This window comes from Lemur catta, chromosome 9 (genome assembly GCF_020740605.2).
Source record: "Lemur catta isolate mLemCat1 chromosome 9, mLemCat1.pri, whole genome shotgun sequence".
Lineage (NCBI taxonomy): Eukaryota > Metazoa > Chordata > Mammalia > Primates > Lemuridae > Lemur > Lemur catta.
In genome coordinates this window covers 91,864,768-91,884,626 of record NC_059136.1, presented here as the reverse complement: position 1 = coordinate 91,884,626, position 19,859 = coordinate 91,864,768, and the positions used below count along the sequence as shown (strand labels likewise).

The 19,859-nt window shown below is 37.9% G+C and overlaps 1 protein-coding gene across 1 annotated transcript in view; it reads right to left on the bottom strand.

Moving 5' to 3' along the window:
* Nucleotides 1–19,859, bottom strand: part of TOX (thymocyte selection associated high mobility group box) — a 290,979-nt gene that overhangs the window by 143,991 nt on the left and 127,129 nt on the right. The window contains exon 2 of the mRNA XM_045560889.1: nucleotides 418–483. Coding sequence (XP_045416845.1) covers nucleotides 418–483 — 66 coding nt within the window. The remainder of the gene's footprint in view (nucleotides 1–417; nucleotides 484–19,859) is intronic.

The following is a 19,859-nucleotide window of genomic DNA, read 5'->3' as shown; positions in this document are numbered from 1 at the left end:
TTTTGGTTATGCATGTAACATTTTGTTGAAAATGGCCCCAACAGTTGATAATTAAAGCTATTTGTGACATGTGTAGCTTATAATGATTAACTCGTCTACAGTCAGAAGCACAAATAACCTGCACCTGTAAAGACTTTATTTCCTAAAGGTAAAACAACTGTTTAGGAAAGATCATGCTGGCAAAACAGCTGCTTGCCGTTCTGGAGAGGAAACAAGGTAGTATCTTTCAACAAATGCCAACTCCGTGTTTTATCAGCTCTATCTCATTAACTGGAAACAAGGCTTAAATGCTTTGTTTATAAATTATGATTATTCCTGATTGCGGCAGTTACTGATAGTGCTACTCATTTGCAATGCAACTCTTTGAATTTGTTTAATTACAATTTGAAACAAGGCAGAGAAGATTAATTAACCCACCTGGCTGGCTGGCACATAGTCCTGGCTCGGCTCTGTCATGCTCATATACATGTTCTCACCGTCAAACTGCGAACGAAATAATAGTAAACATTCAGCAATCTTCACTGTGGGTATGTTTTTGTTTTTTTGTGCTTGTTTTTTTTTTTTTTTTTTTTTCACCATCAAACTGGAAAACAGTAGCCATAAAAAAATACTGCGGCTGGGGCTATGAAAAATCTGTCATAGCAAGTGAGCCACATCTTTTCTTTGATGTTTCTGTTGTCATCCTTACTGACCCTGGATGTCAGTGATTTGGAGTAATTAGTGCTGTAGTAATTACAGCAAGCAAGCAAGAAATGAATGGTTTCCTTTCATCTGCAATCTGTTTTAAAACAAAATGGCTCATTTTGCACGCCATGTATACATATTGCAGTTCGGTTGTAATGAAGTATTAAATGAATGGCACGATTTCTGAAAGAAAGGAATAATGGAAAATACATGAGAGCACAGCTCAGTGCATTCTGAGTTTAGCTCTCAAAAAGTGCAGAGTTTTCATAATAGACTAAAACTGGCATCACAATAATAGCCTTATGATTAAAAAATTTTAACTTTACAATAATATTTGAAAAGAGCATGGGCCCCTGTAACCATGGCTAAGAATGATAATAACAATAAAAATAGACAGGCACAATGAAATTTCCTCTGAAATTTTTCAAAGACATAGAATAAATGTATTAGAAATGCATAGAAATTCATACACAAATGTTCCAGTTAGGAACAAGATGGAAAGAAGAAATTCACAAGAGCAGCACAATTGGAAAACTATCAAGTAGTTCAAGCAACAACAACAATACCAACAACAAAATGCTTTTCATTATTTGGGTTTTGGAAAGCAGTAATCACTCCATTCAGACTTAATCCTCAGCTATCTTTAGTCACTTGATAAATGGGCAAAGCATTCCTCTTTTAGTTAGAGGAAGAATTTTCCCAAGGTAACAATCAAAATGGACAAAAACAATCAACTTCAAAGATCTGGGTCTGAACACACTTTCATTGAATTTCAGATATGGGAACTTGAAATCTGAAAAATTACTTTTTTAAACTAACAGTGTTATGGATAGAGGTGCAAATGCACAGTCTTAAGGACATACCTTATATACCATCAAAAAAAGGTGTTATACCAAAACAGAAAAATATTGTATTACAGACATTGCATTCCACCACCTATGAGCTGCTAGTATAAGAGGGTTATACAAACATTAGGGATGCACTAAAGTTTCTAAATTGTAATCAGCAGTCGTGGTGCCTTGAAGATTCACATAAACATAAGCTGTAAAAGTAAAGACCTCCCTAAAGACACTGAAGCATTCATGAGATTAAACTCAGAGAATCAAAGGATTTCCTCACACATCACCCTGTAAATATATTTCACATTATGTGAACAACCTAGCTAAACAGACATGAAATTACTTATTGAATGATGTGGTTGTTACCACAAATCAGAAATAAAGAGAAAAGAAGCGCTGGGTATTTTGGTTGCTTTGTCAACGAGCTTAGGATCCCTGAGTCCGAGTGGCTTACCCAAGGTCGCTTTTCCGTTGGACAGGTGCACTCCTTCAACCCCAAACAATCTAGCCCCAACCGTCTCCCCGCCACTCCCAACAATCCAAGACCTGACAATAAGCCTTACTGAGCATTCTCCATAACCACCCACTGTTGGAGTACATTGGTTTGTTTGCAAATGTTTTTCCTGTTAAGATGCCAAATAACCATTTGAAATATGGACAGTTTCTCTGACTATAATAAACTAAACTGAAGTAGTGAAGTGAACCAAATACTCCACTGCCTATGCATATTCTATAAATGTGTTACTTTCTATTTCATCTTCTCTAACTCGTTTTCTAAATCTGGCGTTGTTCGCAAGCCAACTAAGGCTTTAAAGTTTTGGTTTCAGTCTTTCCAAAGTGTACGCTAATTGAGTATAGTCAGTGTTACTGCTCTTGATAAGGACTCTTTCCTCAAAAAGCACCAATGCTTAAGCAATACTGAGCCAAGGCTGAAACAACATTTTACAATAAAAGACATGTGGTTATAGGAGTACATTCTATGTCCCTGCCACCTGTATCTTGACAAATATTAAGTGATATGCATTAACTGATTTAATCTTCACAACAACCAAGAGTTAGCTATTATTATTACCCATATTTTACAAATGAAGCTACAAAGGCAAAGAGAAGTTAAGCTAGATACTTAAAGTTACATAGCTTATAGGAGGCAGGGCTGGGATTCAAATCCATGCAACCTGGCTTTTTAGCCTATGCACTTTCAGAACACATAAATATATCCTGAATCACAATGATGAGTTGGCTATCAATGCTGAAGATCATATCAAAAAATTATCAAAGCAGATTGATAACAATATCTCAATGACACTGGCATATTGTCCACACTGCCTGTAGTATTGTGAGGATTTCAAAAAGAAAGTGTCACGATGAGCTGTCAATTAATAATCAGCCTGGCAGAATATCTCTGGATGCTTGGAAGACTGAACAGGAGTATGATGGTTAATTTTGTGTGTCAACTTGACTGAGGCACAGGATACCCAGATATTTGGTCAGACAGTATTCTGGGTGTGTCTGTGCGGGTGCTTCTGGGTGAGATTAATATTTGAATTGATAGACTGGGTCAAGCAGATGGTGCTCCCCAACAAGGGTGGGTCTCATCCAATCAGTTAAAGCCTGAATAGAACAAGAAGGCTGACCTAAATACAGGAATTCCTCCTGCCTGACTGTTGAGCTAGGACATCGGCCTTTCTCTGCCTTTGGACATGAACTGAAACACTGGCTCTTCTTAGGTCTCAAGCCTGCCGGCTTTCAGTCTGGAACTACACCATCAGTTCTCCTGGTCTCCAGCTTGCCAACTGCAGATCTTGGGACCTCTCAGCCTCTGTAACCATGTGAGCCAATTCCTTATAATAAACCTATTTTTGTATATCTATATATAGAGATATAGATACATCCTGTTGGTTTTGTTTCTCCAGAGAACCCTAATGCGGGTGACTTTTTTTTTTTTTTTTTGAGACAGGGTCTTGCACTATTGCCCAGGTTAGAGTGCAGTGGTGGGATCACAGCTCACCGCAACTGCAAACTCCTAAACTCAAGTAATCCTCCTGCCTCAGCCTCCTGAGTAGTTGGGACTACAGGCACATGCCACCATGCCTAATTTTTAAAAATTTTTGTGAAGTTGGAGTTTGGCTATGTTTCTTAGACTTGTTTTGAACTCCTGGCCTCAAGTGATCCTCCCACCTTGGCCTCTCAAAGTGCTGGGATTATAGGCATGAGCCATGATCCCCTGCTAACTTCTTTTATTACTACCAGGATATTCAGAACTCCTCTGAAAGCATATTTCTGGAGGGCCTAGAATGGAGAAACACATTTATTTCGCACTATCACTTGCTTTTAGAGGAGGAGAGCCACAGTGATTTTGCTGTGAGAGTCTCTGGTCTCATTTCCTGTCACACCCACTTCCTGTGCTCCAATGTGTCCCACACACAAAATCACAGCCCTTTGTCCAGAATCCTTCCTTCCCTTCTGCTTCTTGCTTTGTTTCTTAAACTCCTCAGCTCCCCCCTGGAGCTGGGCTCTCTCCAGGCTCTGGCTCCCCGGAGCAGCCTCTGCTTCTGGGCAGGTTTTCTTATCAGGTGACTAACTCGGCTGGGCTGTCACCTACCAGAGAGCAGTTGCTTATTTTTAGTGTCTCTACAGCACAGGGCCAGCACATAATAAGTCTTCAGGGAATGTATTTTGTCTAATTAACAAAAATTAACATATATTTGCTAGATTAAATAACATATCCTTGCTTGATTATCTTCCTAGAAAAGGTGGTGACTTGAGAAGAGGAAGAAGATTCAGCTTTTAGAGAATGGTTTGATGGCTTCTGAAGGAGGTTGACTCAAAGTTTGTACAGTGGATTCAACTGGTGGATACAGGAGCAGGGGCCCTTAAAGGGAAAGGAAAAAAGGAACAGAAAGGACAGAAATGGCCAGGACACCATGACTCAAATGCCAGATTCAGTTCTTCCGCAAGGTTTTTATTTAATAAGATTTCATTTAATATAAAACATATATATCGGCCAGGAATCAAGAGACCTGACTATCAATAAATGTATGCCCTCTTTCTGAAGAATTCTGAGTTGCCAAATAAAAATACATGCGTATCAGAACAGGCCTAGTCGTTCCCCTTGTGGCAAAGGATTGTGGCTGGACAAACTCCTGGGCCCAGAGAAGAGTAAACCAAGACCCCAGCATGGGTCGCCCTCCTGACCTACACTGGGTTCATACTGTCGTCGTACTTTCACAGCTCCGTCCAACCACACCAAGAGCTGGGTGCAGGGGTCTCAAGGGGCCTCCTGCTGATCTTGAAATCTTAGAATGCACCCCATGTCACGGGCCTATAGCCATTTGTCATTTGAAGTAGAATTATAGCTCACAGTCCTAGAATCTTGGTTTTGGAAAGATCCATGAAGTCATCATATCTGAATCCCTACGTCATGATTGAAGAAATAGATTTTTTATTGGTGGTGAGGCCCATCTGGGAACAGAACCAAGGTCTGGATTCCCGTTAGAAGGGTTTTCCACCATGACATACTGCCTTGTGCTGCCTGATGCATGCAGAGTGGGGGATCAGACCCTACATACGGCCATTGTGCTGAACTTCACCTCCGTAAAAGGCAGGATTGGGTTTTATGACTCTTTGCATATGAGGTGTTTGCATGACCCACACATCTGAAGGTACAGCATTTGCATGATTACGCTCTAAGGACCCCACCTCGCCCTACGGGAACACCATATGAGATGACTGATGACCATTATTAATAATTGTTGCAATAGAATTGTTGCATGAAACATAACTAACTGCATTTCCTTCCTTCTTATGTTCATCACAGTTACTATGTGGAGAAGTCAACTGAATTTAGGCATCAAAAATTTTCAAAATATATCTAAGCTTCCTAGGACTTTAATTTCCATGTATTCTCAATTTAAAACCTGAAGTAAAGTTTGGAAGAATAAATAGACTGACTTATTTAAATCTAAATGTAAATGGCATCAACCCAGGATTAGCCTTTCTGACCAAGTGCTTTTAGACTCTTTATTGTGTTTTTATTTCAAAGCACCAGGGGATGCAATCATATAAAAAGTCATTTATAATCTTCTAGTACAGTTTTTTGAAATTGTTTTTAGAGGATATTAACCAAACCCATAATCCCAAAGAGCTTTCAGACTAGGTAGTTATTATTTCTTCTATTTAAAAACTGGAAGCAAAAACCTAGCACCATCTGAACATAGTGAATGACGAGCAAGACTGGGTGACATTAGCCTACCAAAACCACTGAAACAAGAAAAATCAAAGATAGAATTCCAGTATAAATCAATCATTGGCTCTGGTATACAAAATGGGATCTTTTTAGGGAAACCATTAAAAGAAAACCAGAAAACTGCTGCTGAGAGGGGGGGAAGAAAAAGCCTCATGGAATTCATGAAACAGTACCACACTGTATTGCCTATAAAGGGAAAAACCTTACATTTCTGAGTGTTTTCTGAAGGAATATTTGATACTTTGATTTTTTTAGAAAAAGAGCTAAAAATGGAAATGTTTATAACAGGGAGTTAATTTGACATTTCTTAGAAGATGCATTCTAATAAATCATTGTAAGAGAGGGCAATACCCTTAAAATAAAATTTCCATTTTTGTATTGCTTGGCCCAATATAAGATTTCAAGTCATCTATTTTTTTAATGGAAGAAATAACTTAATGAAGTCAAAGAACTTTGCTGCTTCATATAGAGCAAAGCATTTGAAAGTTAAGCACGACCCGAAGGGTGAAATGTGCACATGAGCACAATTGTAACACTGTTCCCATGCGCAGTAATGACTGAGCAAGGCTGACACGCCCCACTTACTCCACATCCTCAGCATCCTCAAGAGGAGGTCAGGAGGCACCGGAGAGGGACTACATGGCTATTTATCTCCCAGTGTCAAGGCTGAACCTGTGGATGCAAGACAGTCTTAAGTCCTCCGGCCTCCACGCTGGGCCCTGCTGAATGAAGCTGGTTCTGAGCACAGTGGGCCCTGGAAAAGTGGCTCGAGCTGAAAGGAAGCGATCAGGAAAGCCGAGGATATCAACCCCAAAAAGAAAAGAAAGCAGAGTTATTCTGCTAGTGCCTTGCATAGGTGTGTGTTCCGACGCAGGAGGACACGGAGCTGACCTAGGGAAGAGCAATCCCTCTTGATGGGGCTCCTGTCACTTGAACTTGAGTGGTACACGCTCACTGCAGGGCTGAACCCTATGGAGAGGAAGAACGGCCCGAGGCATAGCACGGCTGCTTGGAAGACTTGGCCGTGGGCAGGGAAGAGAAGGAGAAAATACTAGACCCACAGCTTAGAACCTGGACTTCGCTCTGGGACTGAATTTATATTCTCATTTTTGTCCTAGTGATACATTGGTTTGAGGAAGAACTGCTTATCACGTTCCCTTTGTTACCTGTGAGAACTGAACTTTTCAATAATAATGCTGCGATGCATTTTATCCTAAATCTGTCCTCGTAAATGCTGTCCTACAGGGTGGCTCAGTGGCATACATCTCAAGGAGAGAAACACAGCAGTTTCCCTCTGCTGCTAAGGGTAAGGCTACAATGCAGTGTCTTCCATTGTTCTATTTTTGTTTTGGGTTTTTTATTTTTCTGGTTTTTCAACAAATGCACTAAACTTATTAATTCAAATTAATATTGCATTCTTTTAAGTAGTCACTTAATAAGTTTCACAAGTGAGATCATGATGCCATAATGGTCCAAACCGGTTTGAACTTCTTCCTTTGGATGCACCTTCTAACTCCATTAAATATATTAAGCCATTTAATTTTTGTAACAGCCTTGTAATACGACGACTATTATTACTCTTAAATATGACAAAACTGAGACACAAAGCAGTCAAATAACTTGTCTGTGATGGATCCGATGACATGCTCCCCAGATCTGCTCAGCCTACCTGACCGTCGGGCCTTGGCCGCTGACCCTTCCTTGGCTTGCACAGCTGACACCATTGCTATGGTCATGCAGCCCCCAGGGGAACCCCTTCTGTTGCCACCACAGCTACAGATCAAGGTGTCTCAAGCACAACACCAATTACGTAAAGAAGCTCTGCACCTGAGCCACAGCTGAGCAAGTTCTGCCTTCCTCAGCATCTGTGCAGAAGGGCTAGACAACATACTCTGAGAGTATGGGGCCATCATTTACTGTCCCATGGAGAGGACTGGTCCAGGGTTTTCCCTGTGGCAATTCTGGAGATGTTCCTTGTGTCCACCAACCAGAGGTGACTTATTGCAAAGCCTCTTGGAAACACGCTCTTTCTGTTTTGTTCTCCCTGCCTCCCCATCTTTTTTCTCCCCCCTCACTCTAGTCTCCCTGGGCTTGCACTCCCAGCGTTGACATGCAAGCTTTCACTGCAGACCCTGCTTTCTGGGGAACGTGGACTAAGATAGTGCCAATGGCACCTGTTACAAAGTGACAACACTCTTACCTGCAATGCTACACTAATCTCATCCCACCTTTGTTCTGCTTTCATTGCATTCTTTTTAAGCCACGAATTCTATTTTAAATTCCTATGCAAAGACAGAAGGAAACTTATGAAACAGAAGAAACAAGAATTTCCTATATCATGAAAGCAATACTCCATTTGGAAGAAAAACAATGCAAGTTTCTAGGAAACTTCATTAACCCCCCAGCTTTCAACACCAAGCAATCCATTTTCAGTATGTATTATTTAAGAAAAAAAAGAATGTGTGGATGAGAGCTCAACTAAAAAACATTCTGGTGGAATTTAATGGCAATAAGTTTAATGGAATCAAAATATGGTTTTTACTTTTAGTAAAGACACAGACCACAAGGTGTCTGATATCAGAAAATGAGGAGCAAAGACTTCTAATTCCATGTGGGGGCCTTATTTTTTTTTAAAGAATTCTCAAGTAATTTCTGAAATTTTATAAAACTGAAAGCTGTTATAGTTGAAACTCAGTGCAGTTTCAAATGGTTGGTTCAGAATATTTCTCTGACTTGTCATGCTTTAGACAAATTTTTCTGAATCCAGTGTGAAGGGAACAATTTGAGAAGTACATTCAAACTTGCTGCCTAAACTCACTTATTTCCATATCGTATCAGCTCTCACCTCATTTACCACAGCACCTAAATTCTACCTAGATGTGGAATGAAAATTGTGAAAAGTAATTACTTCGGGGGGTTGGCCCTTTTACTGCTGGTATTTCTTTTTAAGCCCAGTGAACGTTTTTCAGTATCTGACAGACATGTGGAGAAAAGGTGAGAATATTTTTCTACACGTGTCTGGCTTGAAAGAGTATGCTCAGTTCTGGGAACTTCAAAACAAGAAAAATGTAAGTTTAGAAGAAGTTCAGGGCATTGAAAAGGTTATGGGAATTGAATGACGGATGTATGAAAAAGAGTAACAGAGAAGCTATATTTAGGTAACCATTGAGTGGGCTGAAAAGAGTTATAACTTTTAAAAAAGACTGAGAACTAACAATTCTTGAATAATTTTGACATTAAAAATGGTGGTACCAAATAAAAATACAAATAAGAAGGTACAGGGTTATTAAGATGGAGATTCTCACTTCCCTATTATTATTACTCAGACAAATTACATTGTGACTAAGTATAGCAATTGTGTTACAGAAATAGACTTTTGGTAATTAAAATCTCCCAGCAGTAAGACAGGTGTTTAAAGGTATTTCCGTATATTTAGGGCCAACCTGACCAATTAGAAACATAAGACGGTCAGCCTAGATCTACAGTTACTCAGTTTTCTCTTAGAGATATTTGACATTTACTTTTTTCATATTCCGGAGTTTCTATTTCCTAAATGAAAACATGATGCCATTTTAAAAAGCTGGATTAAATAGCAGGAAAAAAAATCCTTCAAGTCATTGAGTATGAGTGTGGATTTGTCCATTGTGAAAGGGAGCAAAGCTGTGTTAGCATATATTTTTCATTTTGAAGATTTTGAGAAGTCATTTAATCCATTGTTACATCCAAAGCAATATAATGTTTTATTTTTCTTTAACATCTTCAAATACTATATAGTTATATCCATTCTTGCCTAGTCTCCTTTGATATTTAACCCATGATATCATGGACTTTTCCTGCTGATTTATCCACATTTTTATGAATATTATGGCATGATTTTCCTTGTTTTAACTTAAACCTTCATGCATAAGTTGTTCCCTTCTCAAGACATATTTATTCCATGTATTTTAGAGTTTCAGTTTCAAAGTTTCTTTTGTTTACACTAGTTCTATCTAATCCCCCTAGATCATTCTCCCACTCCCACTTGATTATTTTATTTTTTCTGGTAGCATTTTCCCAAATAATTCATCCTCCTCTTTGACAGCGTCCATTTTATAACATGATACGTTGTCAGAAACATGTTGGAGCTGAAACTAGAAGACTTATTGCTGAAAACAGCTCGCCTGCTTCTACTCAAAGCCTTGGTTTCTTTTGTCTTACTTTCTAGAATGGCACCATATGATGCTCTTTTGCTGAAAAACTGGGAGAAGAATGTATCGTTGCATGATACTAACAGGCATGAACCACCTAGTATGATCTTGCTGGCACATTAAAATGAAATGATAATCACCCCACTCCTAGATAAAAATGTAATGATTCATTCATTCATTCTTCATTCATTCATTCATTCAACAAACGCTCATTTTGCACCTCGTTAGGTGCCAGGCACACACATACATTGACTCATTTAATCCTCACAACCACCCTGTGAGGGAAGCAATATGCATTTCCTCTTACCAATAAGGAAACTGAGTCCCAGAGAAGTGTTACATACTTCTAACACCACTGCTGTCTGTGTCTACCTCTCTACTTTCCCTTGTCACTCTACAATTCATCCTTGCTTAGCGATTTTCATATGGCCAGGTAATCCCTGCCTCTATGCCTTCCCATCAGCTCATCGGCCCAGAATACCTCTCCATTTCCCACTTCCTGTTATGTATCTCCCTGTTCATTCTTAAGAACATGATCATAGAATTTATCTTCTTCTGAGAGTGCAAGGAAGTAATATTACTAATTATGATTGAACAACAGGCATAAACTTGGATTCTCCCAGCCAAGGAGAATCTGCCCACCAGACGGTAAGCCTGCAGCGACATCATGGATGATTTCGGTCCCTTCTCTGCACTTGCACAAGTTCTCCACGGCATCTGGGTTTATCACAGCCTGTATCTCTTTGTACTGTCATTAGTTCACTACCTCTTTCCTACACTGGACTATGAGCATTTTGAGGGCAGGAGTGTCCTATTTATCTTTCTATCCCCAGCATTTTGTATGTGCCTTGCACATTTTATTTACTCAGTGACATTAAATGAATGATTGAATAAATTCAGCGCAATATCATGAGAACGCAAAGTATTTCAGCTATCTTGCTACTCCATTATGCAGCAGTAACATTTATTCCGTGTGCTTTCACTTCCAAATCAATTTCTGTCCATGAAAATAACCTGATCCTCCAGGGGTACTGGGCAAAAGCTTCTATAAACCAGACCACACTTCCATTTTCTATTTCTTACTGTTCAACGGGGACTAAATTTTCTTTAGTCACTCTAGTTTGAATAATTTGAAAAGCAGTTCATTTTATGAAAGCTTAGATAATAGCTAAAAGCTTCATGGCACCAGGCAGTCAAGTCCTCGATCTCCTCATTGATTCTGGTAGTCTGTTCCAGAAGGCAGCTTGTGCTCACACTGTTCCAGATCACGCTGGTTTGTTCTTTCACGCCAACACCCAGCTGCTGGTGAACACTTTGCTTTGAATCTGTACCGGCATGCTGAGGAAAAGCCAACTGGACTGGCAGACAGAGTGCAGTTCGTTCTTTCCCTTTCAACCATGTTGTTTGTGGAAAATTCAGGCTTCTTACTCCCTTACAGGTGAGGCAGAACAGGACAGAAGTGCAGAGAGATTCTATCATGGAGTGGGTTTGAAATAAAAAGACCCAGATAGGACTTCTGGTTCTGACACTTCCTAGCACACTGGTCTTGGGAACGAGAGCAAAAATTGTACACTCTGTAGACAGTTATGTCAGTTTCAAATGAAATGTGCAAAAGCATTTGTAAATTGCAAAGCACCATATATATATATATATATATATATACACCCCGTGCTACATGCTGGAAACTATGGTACTTCCCCCTCATGGCAAGTTGATTTGACTGTTTCCATCATTAATTGGAAAGATCAATAGTTGGAAAGTAGTACAAAGAATCAGACTCAATGTGCCCTCAAAGACCTGTGAAAAGGTCTTTAATATGGAAAATTACACATAGACATTAGTTTTTATCTCTATATATGTAAATGCAGCCATACCTTAAATATGAGATGATAGAAAAGAGATGAAAGAAAACAATAATGAAATCACCGAAAAAATGAAAACTTTGTAGATCATCACATGAGTATGCATGTGTATGTAAGGATATATGTACAAACATTTTTTTTAGCAATGTGCATATTTATTTACTGTGTGTGTACAAAATATTTTTCTCTTGCAATATTCTATTTGGCTAATGTTGAAGTTCTTTCAGATTACTTAGTGGAGCAGCTATAATAGGACAGTATTAAAATCTACCACACAAAACTGCAGGAGGAGTTTTCTAAAAATGCAAACTGCTAGTGAACTATTCTCAATTCATACAGAAAATATCACCCAGTCATAAAATACTACATAATATCATATTCACTAATATTGCTTCAGCCTAATTTATTGTCATAAAATAAACATATCATACAGATTGACATAAAAATATAAGGTTATACTTAAAGATAATAGTATGATATAGGGTGATATAGATCTCCTATTGCATCTTATTTTCCATAGCTTATTAGTTTTATGCATTAAAGTATCCATAAGATAATAAACACCCATTGTATTTAATTGAACTGCATAACAATTTTTGTTCTAGTTCAATAATTACATAACCTAGCTAGATGCTTAAGCATTTCAGTAATCAGTGTTCCTTATAAATGCTCACATCAAAAAAAGATGTAATCTCTTCTACTCTTGCATTCTTACCTTCTGTAAAAAACACTGTTGTTAATACCTTTTATGCACTCTGTATATGCTATGAAGAATTGTGGCATATTTTTATAACCATTAAGTAAATTAATATTAATGTTAGATTAAGTGGTTGAATGTTTTTTTGCCTCAAACACCTTCTGAATAGTTCTGAGCAGAATATACATATTTTATATGTATCTAATGAGTCTTGTCTCCAAGAAATCCTTCAATGTTACTTGAGACATTAAACTTGCAACAAATAACTTAAACATGTATTGAAGAAAGAATAGGATGGAAACTAAACATTAGAACAAGATTAAATTATCTAAAATGGATTTTTCTTTTAAAAGCAGAACAATGCTGCCTTTTCTTCAGAGCTAATACGACTTTCTTCAGAAAGTGATATTATAGTGCCTATTCCCATTCTACATAATTTAGGCAACAAAGCTCTTTCAACACATGACAGGAAATATCCCACATCTAATATTTAAAATCCATATTTTACAAGACCTCATTACATTCCATTTTCAGGCAGTGAACCTGCATTTGTAACAATCCATTTGTATTAGTGGTTCCAAAAGCTAATGCAGTTTCTTAAAACACATACTTTCCAACATTTATGTAGATTGTACATGGTACTTTTAAAAACAGTGCACTTTCACACCGTCAGATTATTGAAAAGGGAAGGGCTGGTGGATATGCATTCTTAGTAAAGCCTATAAGGCTCCATGCATCTGCTGTTTTCTCTGTAACTACCTTTATATTTTATCCAACAGCAGCCACTGAAAACTCGTTTTTCAGTCCAGTGTTGTTTAAGGTGTGAGGCTCACTTAATGAAAGGTTTCTGTAATGCCAACTGCACTAACCATATGGTTTAAGTAATTCCATTATTCAGATGGTTATTAGCATTTCCTTGGTTCTTTTATGAATTCAAAGTTTTGTTTGATTTTGTTTTTTCAATTGCTTTGCTCATTCTTATTTAATAATATTAAATATCACAATGGATATAAAATACAACCCACATCATCTGTGGAAGTGGTTCTCAACTAAGGGTGGTTTTGCCCCACCCTGGGGAGAGCATTTGACATTTGACAATGTCTGCAGACATTTCTGATTGTTGTAACTGATGGATGCTTCTGGCATCTAAGGGTAGAGGCCAGAGATGCTTCTATTCATTCTCTACTGCCCAGGACAGCCCGCATGGAAAAGAATGACCCAGTCCCATGTCGACAGTGCTGCTGTTGAGAAACCTGGGTCTACGACATGGGTTGAGTTTGTGGTTTTGGTCATTTTCATGAAAAGCTCTGAGATGAGAGATGAAGTCAACTATGAAATGATTCATTCACTTAGGTAATACAGGTAGCCCAAATTCTAAATCATGTAGTAAGTCTACTTTTAAAAATCACTTAGATATGGCCTAACTAGTTTGTACAATGCAATATAATTACCCAACTCTACGGGTCTATAGTACTATTCCAGATGTTTTGGGTGTGGTGTTCAAAAAAATAACTTAAGAGCTTTGATCATCTCAGGCTTACAACTCCATTAATTCAAAATAAAACATACACTGTATTACACATACATTGTGTACAAGTACTTTGAGTAACTACAGGATAACAAAAGAAAATTTTCAAACTAGACACGAAACTGTCACTTGTCATGGTTAAAACCTAAAAGCTCCTAGAAAAATTAGAGATTTGTTAATCAGGATTCTATTTATCCTTTCATGTGCAAAACTAATTATTTGTTTGTAAGATGCTACATCTTCATTAAAACCATTAATATTCTGCTTAGATGGCAGTATTAATTTTATAAATGGACCTGGAATTTCACTACTGTTTCAAGAAGTTCTTAGGATAAGTGAGTATTTCCAAGAGATGTTATCTGTTTAGAAAGGGCAATTCTTTATAGTAACAAAAGGCATTATATCTAATCCACACTATGCATTATTTTTCAAGTAGTCTTACTGGGCAGGCATTATATATTGTTCATATATAAATATGTATAAAATTATGTATACACATGTATGCAATTTATATTTTATTTTTGTATTTATAAATGTGTGTACATATATGTATTAATATATCTTGAGGGCGTGAACACTATTTTTAAGCAACATAAAGTCATCTCTTTAATTTTTCTGAAGAAGAGGAGTCTATGACCAGGTTATCTTCTAGAAGAGCAAGCAATCTAACATTAATTAACACCTCAATTGGAATGTATTCCACACTTTTTAGGCAGCATACAGTTCTATCTAGGAGATATTGTAAGTTCAGTTCTAGACCACAGCAATAAAGCAAATATTGAAACAAAGCAAGTCACATGGAAATCTCAGTTTCTTAGCGCCTATAAAAGTTATGTTTACAGTGTAAGTTTATTAAGTGTGCAATAAAATTATGTCTAAAAACAATGTAAATACCTTAATTAAAACATACTTTATTGCTAAAAAATGCTAACAATCATCTAAGCCTTCAGCAAGTTATAATTTTTTTGCTGATGGAGTGTCTTGCCACGATGTTGGTGGCTGCTGACTGATCAGAGTGGTGGTTGCTGAAATCTGAGATGGTTGTGGCAATTTCTTAAAATAACAATAATATTTGTTACATCGATTGGCTCTTGCTTTCGTAAAAGATTTCTCTGTAGAATGCAGTGCTGTTTGATAGCATTTTACTCATAGTAGGATGTCTTCAAAATTGGAGTCAATTCTCTCAAACCCTGCTGCTGCTTTATTAACTATGTTAATTTAATCCTTTGTTGTTATTTCAACGATGTTCAGATGTTCACAGAATCTTCACCAGGAGTAGATTCCATCTCAAGGAACCACTTTGTTTGCTCATCCATACAAAGAAACTCTTCATCCATTCATGTTTGATCATGAGATTGCAGCAATTTAGTCACATCTTCGGACTCCACTGCTAATTCTTGTTCTCTTACTATATCTACCACATCTGCAGACTTCTCCCATGAAATCCTGAACCCCTCAAAGTCATTCATGAGGGCGAGAGCCAACTTTTCTCAAACTCCTGTCAATGTGGATGTTTTGACCTCCTCTCATGAGTCACCAATGTTCTTCATGGCATCTAGAATGGTGAGTCCTTTCCAGAAGGCTTTTAACTACTTGGCTCAGATCCATCAGAGGGATTACTATCTATGGTGGCTATAGACTTACATAATATATTTCTTAAATAATATGACTTCAAAGTCAAATTTACCCCTTAATCCATGGACTGCAAAATGGATATTGTGTTAGCAGGCAGGAAAATAATACTAATCCCTTGTCCATCTCTCTGCCAGAGTTCTTGGGTGATTAGGTGCATTTTCAGTGAAGAGTCATATTTCGAAAAGAATCTTTTTTTCTGAGCAGTAGGTCTCAAGAGTGGGCTTAAAATATTTAGGAAACTATGCTATAAGCAGAATTGTCTGTACTTTCATCCAGACTTTGTTGTTCTATTAATAGAGCACAAGCAGAGTAGATTTAGCATCATTCTTAAGGGCTCTAAAACTTTCAGAATGGTAAAGGCTTCAACCAAAAGTCAACAGCTGCATTAGTCCCTAACAAGAGAGTCAGTCTGTCCTTTGAGGCTTTGAAGCCAGGCATTAACTTCTCCTTTCTAGCTAGGAAAGTCTTAGATGGCATTTTCTTCCAATACAAGGCTGTTTCATCTACGTTGAAAATATGTCGTTTACTGTAGCCACTTTCATCAATGATCTTCTCGGTAACTTGCTGCAGCTTCTACATCAGCACTTGCTGCTTCACCTTGCACTTTTATGTTACAGAGACAACTTCTTTCCTTAAACCTCATGAACCAACCTCTGCTGGCTTCTGACTTTTCTTCTGCAGCTTTCTCATCTCTCTCAGCCTTCACAGAATTGAAGAGAGTTAGGGCTCTGCTCTGGATCAGGCTTTGGTTTAAGGGAATGTTATGGCTGGTTTGATCTTCTATCAAGACCACTAAAACTTTCTTTGTATCAGGAATAAGACTATTTTGCTTTCTTATCATTCATGTATTTACTGGAGTAGCACTTTTAATTTCCTTCAAGAACTTTTCCTTTGGATTCACAATTTGGCTGTTTGGCACAAGAGGCCTCACTTTCAGTGCATCTCAGTTTTCAACATGCCTTCCTCACTAGGCTTAATCATTTCTAGCTTTCAATTTTAAATGAGAGACATATCACACTTCTTTTTACTTGGACTCTGAGAGACCATCACAGAGTTATTAACTGACCTAATTTCAATATTGTTGTGCCTCAGTGAATAGGAAGGCCAAGGAGAGGGAGGGAGGTGGGGTAACAGCTAGTCAGTGAAACAGAACAACAGTGCTGTTCAACATCAAACAATATTGATCAAATTCGCTGCCATACACGGATGTGGTTCGTGGCACCCCAAAACAATTACAATAGTAACAGCAAAGATCACTGATTACAGATCACCATAACTGATATAATAATTTAAAAGTTTGAAATATTGCAAGAATTACCAAAATGTGACACAGAGGCAGCGAGTGAGTACATGATGTTGAAAAAATGGCACAAGTAGATACATGGTGGGCACAAATCTTCAATTTGTAAAAAACCCAATACCTGTGAAGTACAATAAAGTGTGATAAAATGGAGTATGTCTGTATTTGTCTCCCCAGTTGTGATTTACTAACATTATGAGGTTGTTTTTTTTCTCAGCAGGTTCGGCATGGAGGAGCTGTCTCGGGAATGTATGGAAAGGCCAGGGCAGTCTGCCTGGGATTTTAGATGGCCCCAGGCAATGCACAAAGTGTATGACCTGACATGTGGATAACTACAAGTGAGAAAGGGGAGTCTAGGACTGCTTCAGTTTGAGTGGAATTGGAAGACAATGCCAGCAAATTAGAAGTGGTCAGAGAAAAAAAATCTATAAAAGGCAGAAATCTGGGAGGAGTGCCTCTGGGTTCCCTTCCAAGCCTTGACATGACAGACACTCTCTAGGCTGCTGGGACCTACCTTTCAAACTGGGCAAGTTATTTTCGTGAAAAATGTAAGGCATGTGCGTGCAGAGTATTCTGATGATTTTAGACAACATAAGCTACCTAATGTTTGTAAGTATTTAAACACATTCCTAGATGAAAAACTATACGTTAATGGGTTTCATTTTTAAAATAGCATATTGCTTAGCTTTTTTTAAATTAATAAACCTTATCTTTAAGAGTAGTTTTAGGTTCACGGCAAAATGGAGCAGAATGTACAATGAGTTCTCACATATCTCCTATCTATGCACGCACACAACCTGCCCCACCACGGATACCCGCCACCAGAGTGCTCTGTTACAACTGATGAACCTACATCGACACATCATTATCAGCTACAGTCTGTAGTTTACATTGGGGTTCAGGCTCCGTGTTGTACAGTCTGTGTACTCTGACAAATGTATCCACCATTGTAGTATCATACAGAAAAAGAGCTATGCTCTTTTTAAAATTTTTTAAAGTATTTTTTTGTCTACACAATTAACATTAAGAGGATTCTTTTCACCCAATATTGCCTATATCCACCTCCAGAAAAGTGCCATTGCTGAAAATAAAGCCTCTAGCCTAAAATCCTACTCGTAGTCCTTACCACACTGAGTATTAATTGGATTTTTCTTAAATTAACATTAGAGAAGAGCTATAGAAAATGATATGCCTATTTAATGCTCTGCTCATTTGACATGATACCTTTCCAGAAATATCTGTAAGCAGATACAGGATTTTACATGGATTAAAATGTCAGTAGTTGATTTCATAAAGAGGCAATAGCACAATTATACTTCTTGTGCTGTTCCCTACTCAAACTGAATTTCTGGGAACATTTCCAACTATCCCCAACAGTCTTTCTAGGTTAGCGACCAGGAATGTTTACAAGTGACTAAATTTATATTATTTGGACAAAAATTCCATTTGTGTTTCAGGCTATGTTGATATGGAACAAAACAGAGTAGAGAATTGGCAATTATTCTATTAATTTGATGAATGTGGACAACCATACCAGATATTTCAAAGCACCAAACAGATTTTTTTTGGTCTCAATGATCTAATTTTTGAACCAGATAACTGCCAAGACTCCAACTTCATACTGTTCCGTATAAAGTTCTTCACAATTTTTCAGAATTGCCAGTTATCAGCTAATTAAGGGAAATATATGTAAATACATGGATATTTTTGCATTAAAGGTATATTTCTCACTCCATATTGATGACATAAAGTGAAACAGAGGAAAAATATACACAATTATGGTGATTTTTGTCCTGCTTCTCAAATGGCCAGTATATATTAAAAACAATGGAGTGTGGTGGCTAAGATCAGCAGCTTTGGAGCCAGCATGCTTAGTTCAAATCCTGGCTCTGCCTCTTAACTGTGTATGTGACCTATGCCTCACTTTTTCTTTCTATAAAATGGGGAGATAGTACCTATCTCTCTCAGGTCATTCTGAGGATTAAATGAGTCAGTCAGTACATACAAACTGTTTAAAACAGAGCTCAGATCTTAGTAAGCATTCAATAAATATAGCTATGATCTTTATATTAAATTCATCATTAAGATTAGCCAAAACCATGAAGATCTTTTCTGGATGATGAAAATGTTCCAAAACTGGATTTTGGGGATGGTTCCATACCTATGTAAACTTAATAAAAAATCATTTAATTGTCCATTTAACACAGGGGAATTTCATGGTAATTAAATGATACCTCAATAAAGCTGTTATTAAAAAAAAAAAGATTGACCAGCCTCATTAAGTTAATAGCATTAGACTCCTGAGCTGTGAAGCCCGAGAGTAAAATCAAAAAAGCACAGGGAGGGAGGGAGGCGATGCCATGGCAGCACAGCCTGCCCTCCCCTCTCTCCCCTCGTACCAACTGTTTGCTGTCACAGGAGCTAAAGGGCCTCTGACCTTTCCCCAATCCTGAGGAAATCCCACTCTCCTGCTTTCTTAGTCCCTGCTTCAAAGTCACAAAACATTGCTAGAAATAATCATGAAGTGTGTTGATTAATTCCACTATGCAATCATGTTTTCCAATCTTATCTAGGCCCTGATTTTACTGTTCAACTTTTCCACTAAGTTTCCATCACATTTATCATCTTGCCTATTGCAAACTTTTTTCGTATCTTCCTTCTATGATGATTAACTTTGTCTCTTTTGTATAGAAAAGTCTACCCAAATGAGCTGCCTTTAATTCTCCTCCTCTTCACCTTCACATTTTTGTTTGAACCCAAACTCTTTCCTTCTTCTTTCCTTTTGGCTTCAGAGATACATTTTTCTCCCTTCCCAAGAATATTTCCTCTGTGTACTCTCAACTGTACCTGCTCTGGTAACTTGTCCCACTAGTTACTTCTC